This window comes from Marmota monax, unplaced genomic scaffold, assembly GCF_021218885.2.
Source record: "Marmota monax isolate L192 unplaced genomic scaffold, Marmota_monax_Labrador192_F-V1.1 WCK01_AAM20220418_F8-fsc00205, whole genome shotgun sequence".
Taxonomy (NCBI): Eukaryota; Metazoa; Chordata; class Mammalia; order Rodentia; family Sciuridae; genus Marmota; species Marmota monax.
In genome coordinates, this window is record NW_026692417.1 from 3,064,916 (window position 1) to 3,081,843 (window position 16,928).

Consider the following 16,928-nt stretch of genomic DNA (forward strand, 5'->3'; position numbering starts at 1 on the left):
ATGGAGCAGGGTAGAATGGATGTTTCTAGAGCCAGCCCCTCTATCAAGAGCTTCCAGGAAAAGGGCTGAGGTAAAACCAGGAGCCTCCTGTTCAATCAGAACTGCAGCTATGCTGAGGTGGGGCCAGCCCAGCACTACTAATGCCTGTGCTGCTTATGCTGGCAGCTTCCAGCCCGCACAACCCAACAATGGAGTGCTAGCAGGAAGGAATGCCTCTCAACCATTACCCACAAATAAAAAGCAGCATTTTTTCCTAGAAACACAAAAAAATCAATGTATTGAACAAGAAAATTATTTTTAAACCAGTTTAAAAATATACATTTAATTCCACATTAAAGCCAGGCTATCATGGTGGAAAGAAGGTATTAAAAATCAGGTAGAAACCCGGAGGGCTGGTGCACTTCAGAGGATTTAGATGAGAAGCAGTTTTTAGAGATAGGTCTCCACTGGCTGCGACATTTTGTCTTCTGGACTGTTCATTAACAGGCTGTGCTTCAGAGCTTTGTTTAAATTCTTAAATGTGGAGGAGAACTGCTCCAATGAGATAGTGACAGCATCCACTGGGAGGAAATTCTTTGGGTTGCAGGAGGGACAGCCAAAATGTGCTCCAGACTGGATGAAGCAAACCCAGACCAGCAGCAGAGCTTACCTGCACCCCATCAGGTCAGCCCCACATACACAAACACAAGCTGAGACTTAGCACATGTGCAGGGCCAGGAAACTCTGAGCTAGGCTCCTGCTGAGTTGGGGTGAACTATATACTTTAATGGCCAAGAAGATTCCAACTCTCTGCCTGAGACCCACATCCTCTCCTGGGCTGTCACTCAATCTTGGGAAATACTGGTTCAAGAAAGAGAAACAAGGATCCCATTGTGAGAGCAGTAGGCCAGCTCTACTTCTGAATCTAGACAGGAGTCCCCTTCACCCTTTGAGCAGCCTCAGCTCTGCTGTCAACATGGTTATTCTGATGGGCAGTCAAAAGGTTAGACCCCTGCCTTACTGTCAAAGGAGAGAATTCTAGTTTAGAATTGATCAAAGTATACCCACACAGTTGGGCTCCTTCTTGCAGAAGGTAGGATGACCAGCCCTGCCATCACTTACCCTTGGCCTGTTACCCATCCCTTTTCAATCTCAGCTTAAAACCCAGACTTCTCCTTAGGCACCAATAATGTCAGTGCCAGTAGGCACCTGGGATGGGCAGAGCCACCAGGCCCAGGAGTTGCTCCAGAATGGGAGATCTAGGCTAGAATTAAGACTGGGGAACTAACAATGGGCCCTGCTTCCCTTTAGGTTACATCTGTTGTTTCCTGTACTGTCTCTCCCATAAGGCCTTACAGGGTGACACATCATGCCCTGTTCCTTGATTACTGGCCTGGCCTCACTAAGAAGCACACTCCAACAGAACTGGGAGGTGCTCACTCAGCTTAATGAAGGGGCAGGGATCTGCAGTCAGCACCCTCCCTGGCCTATATTCTTCTCCCTTGAAATCTCTGTGAACTGTGTCTTTAGAGTGGTTTATTTGCTGCCCAGTGACAACACACATTCCTTTATATTCCAGAACGTCATATAGTCTCGTTCAGTGTTTGACATACAATTCTGCAGTTCTCGTATTGACCTATTTCGGGAATTTACTAATACAGGGCTGTGAGAGACAGTGGGAGCAATACCATGATACAGGATGTACCCAAGCTTCTCCACAAGCCCCACATCCTACCCCAGCAGGACCTGCCTGCTCCTCCTCCAGGTAAAAAGCATCCTGAGTTGCTGTGAGGGGCTCTAGGAAGTGGCCATTTCCTAAAACCACTAAGAACAAGCCCTGAGCACAGATGCTGGGCTCAGAGAGGTGGTATCTGTTTTCTGCTTGGGATCGGGGAAGAGAGGCTATAATCATAAAATCCCTTTGTTAAAGACCATCAAGAACCTCAGGGCAAAAAATAAAAACAAAATAAAATACAAGTTGTGTCAGTACTTGGCATGTTTCAAAAGGAAATGGGACACACTGTGCATTGTTTGAGCATGGCAGGGGAGGGGGGGAGGGAGGGAGGAAAGGAGAGCCTTCTATGTTCAATATGTGGCATCTGTAACCACTCAGGCGCCAGATTCAAGTGCTTTGTGGAATGGATGTGGTTAATCACCAGGCCATCCACTGGCAAAGCTGGGCCAGGACCCATTCCGAAAAACAAGGCTGGAGGTCTGGGTTGTGCATTAGGTTCGAAAGAGACCCTGGGCTTTAATTCCAGGGTATTCTCCACCGCGTACATCACAAATGCTAAATCTCCCTCACCCTGAACCCAGGCCAGTTTCTTAACCTTTCAGCTAAAAGAAACAATCACAGAAAACCTTATTTCCTTAAGAAAATAAATATTTCCAGAAGGTTAAGCCAGAGTACAGGAGCTGGGGAGGAGGCAGGCAGTGAGGTCGACACTGTAGATGAGCATTATGGCTCCCTCTTCTAGGGAGCATCAGCTGGGGCATTAGGGTCCTCTGTAGCTGTGGCATGTATCAGACATTCATTCATTCCCTTTTCCCATTTCAAGGCTGAACAAGTTGTCCCTTTCTTGAAGATGATGCATTGTGTGCTATGCTGGGTATAAGCCCCTGACTCTCTGGCCCCAAGACTTGGGAGTGGATGGGGGCTAGAGGATCCAGCCAACGCCAGACTTAAATCCTGGTTTCTATCTTACCACCAAGAAAGAAATGAAAGTCAAGTTTAGCAAATGCAGTCACAGGACAGCTGTACATTCAGGACCAGTTTTTCATTGGTAAGAGAAAGTCCAAGTCCTGGGCCACTGCTATAGAAGAGGCAAATAGACAAGCTTGCCTGTCAGCGCCGCCGGAAGGCCCGGGATATTCTCCAAGCATTGGGCTCCTCATAACGGTTGTACAACGGTTCAAGACGCTGCTGCTTCTTCTGCTTGCTTAGTTTGGTTGGGTCAGAGACCTTGAAGAAGGCTGGGGCAAACTCCACAAGCCACCGGGGATCAATAGTGGTGACCTCACGCATGTACTCTTTCGTGGTCAGCACCAACTCATGGTACACCACCCTGCAGGCAACAGAGACAAGACACAAGCCTAAGATCAGGCCTCCTTCGACAGCCAACCTGGTCAGCAGAGCTGGCATTTTGTCATGTTACCTCTCCTGCCTAACCCCTTAGAAGACTGCAGTCTGTTTATGACAGCCACAACCCAATACTAGGAGCCTGTACTCCTCAAACACAAGTAAGATTACAGGATAATGTGTTATAGTTCTGGCTCTGGTCTAAAATAGTTAAGTACCTAGAACCTCTCATGTCTCTTCTCTAGATCTGCTCTTGCTCTGGAAAATGGAAGGGTGGTTTTCCAGACTGTTTCCACAGAATTCTAGGGTCCTGAAGAGGCACCTCATAAACTAGCATAAGAATGTGAAAGGCCAAGCAGGCAAGGCTCCAACTCTTCTTTCTTCTACTGTGGTGGCACAGAATCACACCAATACCACATAGTACGTTTCTGCTTTTGTTTGTTATAATGGGAATTGAACCCAGGGTGCTTTATTACTCAGCTACATACCTAGCACTTTTTATTTTTTGAGACAGGGTCTTGTAAGTTGCTGAGGACCTCACTAAATTATTGAGGCTGGTCTTGAACTTGCAATCCTCCTGCCTCAGTTCCTGAGTTCCCAGGATTACAGACATGCAATACTGTACTAGGCAGCATGGTGGTTTAAAATTAGTTTTGTAATAAGAGTCCAATTTTAATGGCCATACTACGAAAGGCATTATATAGATTTAATGCAATTCCTATTAAAATCCCAATGACATTCTTGATAGAAACAGAAAAAGCAATCATGACATTTATTTGGAAAAAATAGGAGACCCAGAATAGCTAAAGCAATCCTTAGGAAGAAAAGTGAAGCAGGAGGCATCACAATACCAAACCTTAAACTATACTACAGAGCTATACCAACAAAAACTGCATGGTATTGGCACCAAAACAGACTTGTAGACCAATGGTACAGAATAGAGGACACAGAGATAAACCCACATAAATATGGTTATCTCATACTAGACAAGGATGCCAAAAACATTCACTGGAGAAAAGATAACCTATTCAGGGCTGGGGATGTGGCTCAAGGGGTAGCGCGCTTGCCAGGCATGCGTGTGGCCCAGGTTCGATCCTCAGCACCACATACAAACAAAAGATGTTGTGTCTGCCGAAAACTAAAAAATAAATATTAAAAATTCTCTCTTTCTCTCTCTCTCACTCTCTTTAAAAAAAAAGAAAAAGAAAAAGAAAAGATAGCCTATTAAAAAATGATACTGGCAAAACTGGAAACCCACATGTAGCAAAATGAAATTAAACCTCTATCTCTCACCCTGCACAAAAATCAACTCGAAGTGGATCAAAGATTTAGGCACTAGAACAGAGACCCTGCACCTAATAGAAGGAAAAATAGGCCCAAATCTGTACCACATCAGCCTAGGATCTGACTTCCTTTAACAAGACTCCTAAAGTCCAAGAAGTAAAATCAAGAATCAATAAATGGAATGCTTCTTCTCAGCAAAGAAAAAAATTAATAACGTGAGGAGAGAGCCTACTGATTGGGAGAAAATCTTTCCCACACGCACTTCTGATGAAGCATTAATCTCTAGGATATATAAAGAACTCAAAAAACTTAACACCAAAAAAAAAAACAAATAACCTAATCAATAAATGGGCTAAGGAACTGAACAGACACTTCATAGAAGAAGAAATACAACTGATCAACGAATATATGAAAAAGTATTCAATATCTCTAGTAATTACAGAAATGCAAATCAAAAGTACTCTTAAGATTTTATCTCACTCCTGTCAGAATGGCAATCATCAAGGATACAGGCAACAATAAATTTTGGCAAGGATGTGGTTAAAAAGGTATACTCATATATTGCTGGTGGGATTGCAAATTGGTGCAACCACTATGGAAAGCAGCATGGAGATTCCTCAGAACACTGGGAATGTAACCACCATTTGACCCAGCTATCCCGCTCCTTGGTTTATTCCCAAAGGACTTAAAATCAGCATACCAGTGACACAGCCACATCAATGTTTATACCTAGACTATGGAACCAACCTAGGTGTCCCTCAATAGATGAATGGATAAAGAAAATGTGGTATATATACTCAATGGAATATTACTCAGCTTTAAAGAAGAGTGAAATTATGGCATTTGCCAGTAAATGTTTGGAGTTGGAGAATACCATACTAAGCGAAATAAGCCAGTCCCACAAAACCAAAGGCTAAATGTTTTCTGTAATATGCAGATGCTAAAGCACAATAAGGCGTAGGACACTAGGGAAGAATAGCATTATCTTAGATTAGGTAGAGGGAAGTGATGAGAGGGGAGGGGAGGGGATGTGGGGTTAGGAAAGATAATAGAATAAAACAGACATCATTACTGTATGTATATATATGACTACATGACCAATACAATTCTGCAACATGTACACTCAGAAAAATGAGAAATTATATCTCATCTATGTATATCAAAGTGCATAAATGCATTCTACTGTCATGTATAACAAACAAATAAAAAACGTTTTAAAAAAAAGAGTCCAATTTTTTTTTCTATTTTTTAGGTTTCGATGGACACGACATCTTTATTTTTTTATTTTTATGTCGTGCTGAGGATCGAACCCAGTGCCCCGCGCATGCCAGGCAAGTGTGCTACCGCTTGAGCCACAGCCTCAGCCCCAAGAGTCCAATTTTTAAAGCTGGGCACAGTGGCACATGTGGGTAATCCCAGCAACTCTGGAGGCTGAGGCATGAAGATCTGCAAGCTCAAGTACAGCCTCAGCAACTCAGCAAAACCTTGTATTAAAATAAAAAAATAAAAAAGGACTAGAGATGTAGCTTGGTGGTAGAGCACCCTTGGGTTCAATAAAGAAAAGAAAGAAATAAGTACCTAAAGAAAAAGAAAGAAAAAGTCCAATTTTTAAAAAATACTACTTTTAAAAACCATCTCACTAAATGATTTCTAAGATGCTTCCTAGCTTTTACCCTATTTTATTTCTCTCAAAAGGGCTTGATATTGTACCTACTTGAGGCTTCTACTGCTCTAGAATATAAGGAAAATTAGAACAAGAAAGAGCTGGGTGGTGCACATCTGTAAACCCAGAAGCGCAGGAGGATAATAAGTTCAAAGCCAGTCTCAGCAGTGAGTCCCTAAGCAACTTATCAACACCCTAACTCTAAAATAAAATATAAATAAGGGCTCGGGATGTAGTTTGGTGGTTAAGTGCTCTTGAGTTCAATCCCCAGTACAAAAAAAAAGAAAGAGTTGGATGGTAAAGATACAAGCTCCAAAGTGCCAGGAGACTTATAAGTTCTCTATGCCTGAAAGAGCCCCTAAAACCTGCCCACTTACCATTCCGGCTGTCTGTTGAAGAGAGCACTGGAAGGGTGGATGTAGACCACCTGCTGGTCAATCAGCGTCCGGTAACCCTCCTGTGGGTCTTTTTTGGCAGCATTACGGAAGAAACCACTGCAGATGGCCTTCTGCACTCGAACTGTGGATTTGCCACAGGAGACCACATCCAGTTTATGTCTATCAAGAGAATGAGTAAGGAGTGGATAAAGAAAGTACCCAATACCCCATGTTGGGATCCCAAATAGTCACTAGGACCTTCCTTCCTGCCCTAAGTATACTACAAGGGTAGCTCTAAGCAGCAGGCAAGATGGAGGAAACTAAAAGCTAAGATATTTCATTTAAGCAAGAATTCAAATTTAGACTAATAATGTTCCAGAAGATTGTAAACAAAGCATTTTGTAACAACTAATATATTGTCTTCCTCTTAGACTTTCTAATGGGTGTCTCAGCTGCATCTTGCCTAGGGAGAAGTAGTTTAAAAGGTGGAAATGCTGGAAGAAAAGGGTTCTCTGAGGACCAAGAGTACAGGTTTTTATAACTTTATAGATACATTCAGAGATAAACAGACATGATACTCATGGAGATTCAACCCAAACAGAGAAGTCACCAGATTCCTGGCTTACCTATCCATTATGCCTAACATCTGTTTGCGAATGTCCTGGGCCCGGCGCAGGGAACGAGCCTGGATAAAGTTCTCATAGCACCAAGGGTTGGAGAATTTGTTGTTCTTCCAGGAGTTGTACACAGCCAACAGGGTAAGGTGGTCCCCTTCTGTCTGATGGAATTTGGCTTTCTTTTGATCTGCGAGGGCTTGCTTATCCTGCCAATGAGTGGGACAGAAGATCATTTCCATCTAATAGTTATTAACTAAGCATCCAGCAGTCCTAGGAACCCTACAAGGTCCTGTCAGAAGTGTCCCCATCACCCATGATAGTGGCAACAGGCTGACTTTGCTGACTTCACCATACCCCTACATGAAACATGGGCTTTAACTCCTTACCTTGGGCCTGTAGAAGACGTTCTGCACAGACAGCATGGACACAATGGTCAGCATTTCCTCACTGCACCCCAGATGCACAGACATGATGAGCATTTTGCACAGCATTGGCTCCAAGGGGAATTCTGCCATCTAGAGGAAAAATAAGGAACTACAACTGCTTCCCTGTGGAGGACATGGACTGACCAGGATCATTGGTCAACTGGTCAGAGGGGGTAACAGATCACAGGAGACCTCCCTAAAGCAGGATGACATGGGTGTTTATCTCCATCAGAAAACCACTTTTTCCCCCTCAAATAAACCCCAATGGAATGCAGGTGACCAAGAACATAATTACTATTGGGGTAAAAAGGAATATTGCAGACATCTTTTAAACTAAGACTAGTTTAAGTAATACAACCTGAGGTAAAATTAACTGTGAACAGAAATCTCTTTTTCTATAAAGAAGAAAGCTTAAAGTAATAGTAGAAGCAGAAGTGTGGCACATGCCTGTAATCCCAGTGACTTGGGAGGCTGAGGAAGGAAGATCACAAGTTCAAGGCCAGCACAAAGAAATTCAGCAAGACCCTTGACAACTTAGTGAGACCCTGTCTTAAAATAAAAAATAAAAAGGGGATGTAGCTCGGTGATAAAGCAACCCTGGGTTTATCACTAGGTGGGGAAGGGGGGAGTGACAGTGAAAAATTAAGGTTAAAATAAATAAATATCTAGAGGGCTGGGGATATAGCTCAGTTGGTAGAGTGCTTGCCTTGCATGCACAAGGCTATGGGTTCAATCCCCAGCACCACCACCAAAACAACAACAACAACAAAAACTAGAATCCTACTCAAAGCTTTTCCAGGACCTCAATGCTTACTTTTGCAAAAACCAAAGATGGAAGACTGGCCAGGGAGCCTTCTCAAGAACACAGGAAGCTGTCTGTCCACTACTTACCCTGCGGCCCAGGCGAGTGAGCAGGCCCTCATCATCCAAGGCCCCCAGGGTGTATAGCTGTTCCATGGCTGTAATCAAGGTTTCCATTGGTGGGGCATCCATGAAGTCAAATGACAGCAGGTCATTGATGCCCATGGCCTAGAACAGAAGAGAAACTAGTGATGGGAGGATCAGCTTTGACAGTCTTAATAGGAGGGAGGCTACTTGTCACTTTCTTTCCTATTTCTTCAAATGCCACCAGTTGAGAGTAACAATGAATTCAAGATAACCATACATAAAATTCAAAAACAAAAAGACAAAACAACCTAATTAAAAAGCAGACAAGGACTTAAAGAGGTATTTCTCTAAAGAACATATACAAATGAAAAACAAGCACTAGTAATTAGGGAAATGCAAATCAAACCATAACGAGGGGCTGGAAAATGCAGCTCAATGACAAGAGAACTTGCCTAGCCTGTGTGAGGCTCTGGGTTTGATCCCCAGCAGTGCAAAAACAAACAAACAAACAAACAAAAAACTACAATAAGATACTACTCCATACCCACTAGTATGGCTTTAATTAAAAGCAAAACAAAACACAAATAGAAAATAAGCATTGGCAGAGATAGGAGAAATATGAAAACTTACACCACTGCCATAGGAACATAATATGGTGCAGATGCCATGGAAAACAGTTTGATGAAACTTTAAAAAGTTAAATATAAGGTTAGGGATGTAGCTCAAATTGTAGCGCGCTTGCCTGGCATACACGAGGCACTGGGTTCGATCCTCAGCACCACATAAAAAAATAAAATGGGGATATTGTGTCCACCTAAAACTAAAAATAAATAAATAAAATTAAAAAAAAAAAAGTTAAACATAAAGCGAGTGCAGAGGAGTACACCTGTAATTCCAGCAACTCAGGAGGCTGAGGCAGGAGGATCACGAGTTCAAAGCCAGCCTCAGCAGATTAGTGAGGCACTTAAAGAGACCCTGTCTCTAAATATAAAAAAAAAAAAGCAGGGCGGGGGGGGGGCAGGGATGTGGCACAGTAGTTAAGCACCCCTGGGTTCAATCCCCAGTACCAAAAACAAACAAAAAGTTAAACTACTATATGATCTACCAATTATATCTCTAGATATAAACCTAAAAAACTAAAAGGAGTGACTCAAATATTTGTATACTAATGTTCATAGTGACAACACTGTGAATGTACTTAATGCCAATTATACACTTCAAAAGGTTACAATGGGGCTTGGGGTTTAGCTCAGTGGTAGAGTGCTTGCCTAGTAGGCATGAGGCCCTGGGTTCAACCCCCAGACTAAAAAAAAAAGGGTAAAAAAAAAAAAAGGTTACAATGGCTGGCATTGTAGCTCAGGGGCAGAGTAAGTGCTTAGCATGTACAAAGCCCTGGGTTCATTACTCAACACCAAAACAAAACAAAACAAAATATTATATTAGTATATTTTATGTTATATGTATTTTATAATAACAATAAGATGTTATATCACTTTGCCTTGTCTCTGCATATATCATTTCTACTTTACATCTGTAAAGAACTTTGTACCATGTTGGGTAGTAGGAACTAAGATATGCTCCCTGCTCTCGTAGAGTTCACAATGGGTGAGAATCACATTCACAAAACCACCTCACAGTGCAATCTACATATGTGCCTGGCACAGAAGTTGTTCAATACATTTGTTGGCTAATCTGATAAATAAAAGCAAGTGAGTGATGCACTATTCAAAGTGTATAAAAGGTGATGTGGTAGGACTGAAGCTTTCTATTTCTTTCTCATAAAGTGATCATGACCATAAACACAGCAGGTGTTCAATAAATGCTTGATTGTGTGAATAATAACTATGAGAAATTATGTTAGCAATTATTAAGCACTGTGTGCCAAGTGTCTTTACCTGCAATATTCCACTAATCTTTACAACAGATAATATTAACAGCTCCCTGTTTGAGACAAGACCACAGAGCAGAGGGCACAGCAGATAAACTTGCCCAAGGTCACACAGCTTGGAGCAGAAGTCTGAGACACAGATGGCTCTCTGCTGGCACTCCAGAGACTGGAGCAGGTTTTTTTCTGAAGCTGTTTTAGCCTCTCTTATAGGGAATGAATAATAAATGACAAGAGAGCACTCTGCACTAGTAAAGTGCCAGGGCTCCAGGGTAGCATTGGTGTCGGGGGAAATGCCATCAGCTGGGAAATTACTTTTGCAGCTACTCCTGCCAAAAGAGAATGAAAGTCCTCCTGGGGACCAAGAGAGGAAGAGCGATGATTCAGAATGAAAACCAAGCCCCCAGAGGGCCAGTCTGAAATCTCTACTGATAGTTCCTTGCAAAGTTTTCAGATAAGGGTCCCCCCGCCCTTTGTAAAAGAAAAGAATCAGATTGGAACGCTAAAGTGGTTGAGGTTAAGTGTGTTTGTCCACAGTTTGCACAGATCATATTTTTCTAATTTCATTTTACAAAATGCTCCTAACTAAAACCTATTACAATCAAATATCCTGCTGGTTATTATGATGAGGAAAAAAAATGTGTGTTCACAATAGACGTACCAACTTTGCCCCTGACCTGCCACGGGGAAACTGTAAACACAGCCATTTGTATTTCACTCAAAGGAACAGGTTTCATGAGATCAGTCAAGTATTTAACAAGGTTCATAAAGCTGAGTTTCGTTTATGAAGGCTACGGATAGGACTATCCCACCAACCCTTTCCAATAAGACAGTGTTTTTTACCTTGAGGGACAGTACTGTGCTTGCTAAGTTGGTTCTCTGGATTTCTGGCACATTAGTGGTCAGCATTTCATCTCGGTAGGCACGTTCCGTATATAGCCTATAACACTTCCCTGGGCCAGTTCTCCCAGCTCTGCCAGCTCGTTGTTTTGCCTGAGCCTAGGAGGCACGTATAAAAATAACATATTTGTTAAACACTACTTACCAACTTTACCCTGGAAATCTGATGGTGGGAGGCACTTGGCAACTGGCAAAATCAGAAATGAATTTATTTTTCACTTCCTTTAGTATCATTCCAAGACTATCAATGCTCTCTTACCCTCCCCTCTCTCTCCTTTTTAAAATATTTATTTTTTAGGTGTAGATGAACACTACACAATGCCTTTATTTTTATGTGGTGCTGAGGATCGAACCCGGGTCCTGCCCATGCTAGGCGAGCACTCTACCGCTGAGCCACAATCCCAGTCCCCCAGCCCCTCTCTATACTCAGCACCTTAGGGGCTTGTTCAAGAGAGGCAAAGATGGGGCCAAGGACCTGAACAGACACTTCTCAGAGGAGGACATACAATCAATCCACAAGTACATGAAAAAATGCTCACCATCTCTAGCAGAGAAATGCAAATCAAAACCACCCTAAGATACCATCTCACTCCAGTAAGATTGGCAGCCATTATGAAGTCAAACAACAACAAGTGCTGGCAAGGATGTGGAGAAAAGGGTACTCTTGTACATTGCTGGTGGGACTGCAAATTGGTGCGGCCAATTTGGAAAGCAGTATGGAGATTCCTGGGAAAGCTGGGAATGGAACCACCATTTGACCCAGCTATTGCCCTTCTCGGACTATTCCCTGAAGACCTTAAAAGAGCATACTACAGGGATACTGCCACATCGATGTTCATAGCAGCACAATTCACAATAGCTAGACTGTGGAACCAACCCAGATGTCCTTCAATAGATGAATGGATAAAAAAAATGTGGCATTTATACACAATGGAGTATTACTCTGCACTAAAAAATGACAAAATCATGGAATTTGCAGGGAAATGGATGGCATTAGAGCAGATTATGCTAAGTGAAGCTAGCCAATCCCTAAAAAACAAATGCTAAATGTCTTCTTTGATATAATGAGAGCAACTAAGAACAGAGCAGGGAGGAAGAGCAGGAGGAAAAGATTAACATTAAACAGAGACATGAGGTGGGAGGGAAAGGGAGAGAAAAGGGAAATTGCATGGAAATGGAAGGAGACCCTCATTGTTATACAAAATTACATACAAGAGGAAGTGTGGGGAAAGGGAAAAAAACACGGGGGAGAAATGAATTACAGTAGATGGGGTAGAGAGAGAAGATGGGAGGGGAGGGGAGGGGAGGGGGGATAGTAGAGGATAGGAAAGGTAGCAGAATACAACAGTTACTAATATGGCATTATGTAAAAATGTGGATGTGTAACCGATGTGATTCTGCAATCTGTATTTGGGGTAAAAATGGGAGTTCATAACCCACTTGAATCTAATGTATGAAATATGATATGTCAAGAGCTTTGTAATGTTTTGAACAACCAATAAAAAAAAAAAAAAAGAGAGAGGCAAAGATGAGCAGAGTAAATGGAAGAAATAGAAGAAGCTAAAACAATGATAAAATACCATCTCCTCAGTTATGACCAAACATATAAGAAAATAAATAAAGTATGTTAATCATACCAATAATGACTCTTGCAGCCATTCAAAATCAGGTCTGCAATGTTCAATGTCAGAAGGAAACAATAACTCACATTAAGTGAAAGAAGCAAGTTAGAAAACTCTGCAATACTAATTTTGTAGAAAGTCTTTATGTGTACATATAAATTACTGTATTGAAATGGCTGGGGAAAAAAATACCCTAAGATATTAATAGTGGCTAACTATGAGGGTGGTGTGAAGATGAGTTCTATTTTCTTTAGACTTTACCAAATATAGAATATGTATTCTGTTAATAATCAGTAAAATTAAATTCTAAAAAAATACACAAAGGGGTTGGAATTGTGGCTCAGAGGAAGAGCACTTGCCTCACATGCATGAGGCACTGAGTTTGATCCTCAGCACCACATAAAAATAAAATAGAGATTGTGTTCACCTGTAACTAAAAAATAAATGTTAAAAAAAAAAAAACACAAAACCTCATACTTACTTAACTATTAGAACGGCAACCATGAGAAAAAGAAACACAAAGAAGGCCATTTTCTTTTCTTTTTGGTATTGGGGATTTAATCCGGGGACACTAAGTTGCTGAGGCTAGTCTCAACCTTGCAATCCTCCTGTCTCAGCCTCCCAAGTAGGATTATAGGCATGCACCATAGTACCTGGCTAAGAGGGCCATTTTCTGACAAAACCATCTGTTGTTACAAACAGTACCAGGATTCTCCAGGCATGGTAGTGCATGCCCGTAATCCCAGTGGCTCAGAAGACTAAGGCAGGAAGATTGCAAGTTCAAGGCCAGCCTCAGCAACTTAGCAAACTCCTCGGCAACTTAGTGAGACCCTGTCTCAAAATAAAAAATAAAAAGGGTTGGAGATGTGGCTCAGTGGTTTAAGCACCCCTGGGTTCAATCCCCAGTACAAAAAAGAAAGAAAAGAAAAGAAACAAACAGTACCAGGATTTACAAATTGTTACACCAGCTCCAAATATACGAATGGCCTAAGAAAGGTCAAAAAACACACAAATCCAAGCAGCAATCACACACAGTGGTGGGACTCCACAGCATTATAAAGATGTCACTCTCCAAATCAGGAAAGCATGTGCAACAATTTTTTTGGTCATTGTGAGGGTCACACAATGCCCTGAGAAGCTGTACAGAGCACATAAACTCAAGCCAGACTGCTCAGCTTCAAATTCTGGCTCCACCAACTAGGTGATGTTAGGCAAGTCCCTTAACCCCCTCTGTGCCCAATCTCCTTATCTATGAAATAAGGATTATGATATCTAAAACTGGGATAAGAATGCACCAAGTCAATGAATGTAAAAGTACCCACGGGGATTGGGGATATAGCTCAGTGGCAGAATACATGTTTAGCTTGTACAAGGCCCTGGGTTTGATCCCTAGTACTAGCAAAGAAAAAAAGTACCTAGAATAGTGTCAGACTTGATAAATGCCCTTTAAGCATTAACTATCACTGTTATTTAAGTCTCAAAATGAATATAACCTTATGGGTTACAAAAGTAACACATGCCTATTATAAAATATTAAGACAATATATAAAGAAAAAAATGCATACCATCTTATCAGCACAGAAACCAATAGCACCACCCTCCCCCCACAAAGAAAAAAAAAAAAAAACTTAGCTAACATTTAGCTGACATGTACTCAGTCTCAGCCAGGCCTCACTCATATCTACTCTGTAGAAAAGCATACCATGTATTTTTAAACAAAAATTGGATTATACCATTCATGCTATTTTATAGCTTGCTTTTTTCAAATAATTTATCTCAGATGTTTACGTTATTAAATATAGATACACAGTAATGGTTAATGTCACATAACATTCTGTGGCACGGATATACCATATATTATTAAATCCTTCCCTTTTGGAGCTCATTTAGAAATTTTTCCAGGTTTCCCCTAATAAAAAAAATGTTTTAATTAAACACCCTTTTCCATTACCTTTGAATATGTATTTGGTCATTTTTAACTTTCCTGTATATTTCTAGAAGTGGAACAGTTAGGTTAAAGAGATGAACTTTAAAAATTTTGGATATTCTATTACCAAACTGCCTTCAAAAAGATGATCAGGTAATTCATTTTAGAATGTAATTTAGGCAGGAAATGATTCCACAGTTACTAAAGAACTGTGTCTCACAAGTTATTACTATCTTACATATGTAAAGCTAAGTACAGGCCTTTAAAAAATATGTTCAACTAAATTGGGTAACAGGATACTAGAATTCAAACTTTCTTTGAAGTTCATGTTTCATAGGTTATTTTAATGTTGAAACACTAAAGATGATAAACATGAATCTTTCTCTTGTTCCACTGAGTTCATCTTTGAAAACAATTTTAAAATATGGAACCATAAAACATTTCAGAAAGGCCTTAGCCAGGATTTTTAAGAAAGCCACTGGTTAAGCCACCATACCTGAGAAATTGGTGTCACCACAAGTTGATCAATCCCCGTCTTGGAATTATAAACTTTCTGTTTCACAAATCCAGGGTCCACAACATAATAGATGCCATCAATAGTTAGTGATGTCTCTGCAATGTTGGTGGCAATCACGACCTGCAGGAGGGAGAGGCACAGCTGGAGTGAGCTAAGGTATAAGACTTCCAACCTCTGACATCTTCCCTAGGGAGTGTGCAGCTATCTCCTTTCAAGCAAGTTAAGATGACATTTAATCCAAGCTCAGCCTCCAATGGGCAGAGAGAAGGTTCCTTCACCTGGTAGGTTACGTTGGAGAGGGGTCGGTACCTGAGAGAAGTGGAATAGTGAAGAGCTAAGGCTGATGGAAGCCAATTTCATTTAGTGCAAATGGCTGCATATCTCACTGTCTAGATCCAATGTTGATTACTACAATTTTAATTTTCTAGCACCCTGGGAAAGCAGAAATTTCCTGGCATCACATGTGCCAGTGCAAAATGAGATTTTTCTTCCCCCCACCGAGACATCTGGACTACAAAATGGGCTGTATGTATATGTGGAACAAGAGAGAGATTGTTTATTTTTTCCCGATCATAAAATGAACCACGAGGCAACAAAGGAATTTCACGGTTTGTCTGTGTGCAGCAGTCTATGTGATCCAGAAAATTATTATTCTCAGCTTGGCTCTGCCACTGTTCTTCCACCCAGAGGTTCAGCTCATAAAATACAATTGCTTAGAAAAATCATTGCTAGGAGGCACCCAAATATCTCTCATCATTCCAGCATCTTACTGGCCGTAAAAGCCTTCTACCTGCCACAGAGCTACAGAAGCCCTGTTTTAAAACAAGTTCAGGGGCTAAGGCTGTGGCTCAGTGGTAGCACACTTGCCTGGCATGTGTGAGGCACTGAGTTTGATTCTCAGCACCGCATATAAATAAATAAAAGAAAGATCTATCAATAACTAAAATAATATTAAAAAAATACAAGTCCAACCATCAGGAATAAAATAGAGGAAAAACTCACCATTTCCCCCCTCAAACCTGCTTCCCCTCCTGTGTTCATCTCCTCAGCACCATCTTCCATCCAGATGTCCAAGTAGGAAACCTGGGAGTCATGCCTGACTTTTCCTTCACCTTCTCCCCTCCACTTCCCAGTACCCACCAGGTCTCATTTATTTGAGCTCTTTAGTGTTATTCAAAGTCATCTGTTTACACTCCTAGGTATATATTTAAGAAAAATGAAAACATGTCCAAAAAAAAAACTTGTAAACAGATGATACATGCTTATAAGCTCAGCTACTCAGGAGGCTGAGGCTTGAGAATGGCCAGTTCAAGGCCAGCTTATGCAACTTAGCAAGACACTGTTCAAAAAATAAAAGGGCTGGGGACATAGTTCAAACATAGAGTGCTTGCTTGGCAAACGCAAGGTCCTGGGTTCAATTCCCCATACATACATACATACATACATAAAACTTGTAAACAAGTGTGTATAGCAGCATTATTCATGATAAGCCCCAAAGAACAAAGAGTCCAAATGTCTATCAACTGATGAATACTAAACAAAATGTAGTACATCAATACAACAGAACAGTATTCAGCAATAAAAAGAAACTTAGTGTTGACATGCTACAATGTGAATGCATCTTGGAAACATGCTAAGTGAAAGAAGCCAATTACTAAGGACCACACATATTGTATGATTTCATTTATATGAAACGTAAAATGTAATAGAATAGGCAAATGTAAATGTATTATGTATAGGCAAACATAAATGTACATGAAATGTA

The 16,928-nt window shown here is 41.1% G+C and overlaps 1 protein-coding gene across 2 annotated transcripts in view; it reads right to left on the reverse strand.

Annotated features, from left to right (window-relative positions):
* Positions 1-291: 291 nt before the first annotated feature.
* The window catches only part of Dhx8 (DEAH-box helicase 8), a 38,019-nt gene continuing 21,382 nt past the window's right edge, over positions 292-16,928 (reverse strand). Inside the window, exons 17-23 of one of the 2 annotated variants that reach the window (XM_046442851.2) lie at positions 15,143-15,283; positions 11,041-11,196; positions 8,316-8,453; positions 7,386-7,514; positions 7,009-7,205; positions 6,383-6,562; positions 292-3,044 (exon numbers count right to left, since the gene is read on the reverse strand). In XM_046442851.2, the coding sequence (XP_046298807.1) occupies positions 2,825-3,044; positions 6,383-6,562; positions 7,009-7,205; positions 7,386-7,514; positions 8,316-8,453; positions 11,041-11,196; positions 15,143-15,283 (1,161 nt within the window). In that variant the 3' untranslated portion in view covers positions 292-2,824. The remainder of the gene's footprint in view (positions 3,045-6,382; positions 6,563-7,008; positions 7,206-7,385; positions 7,515-8,315; positions 8,454-11,040; positions 11,197-15,142; positions 15,284-16,928) is intronic. The other variant, XM_046442852.2, reaches the window with a different exon arrangement.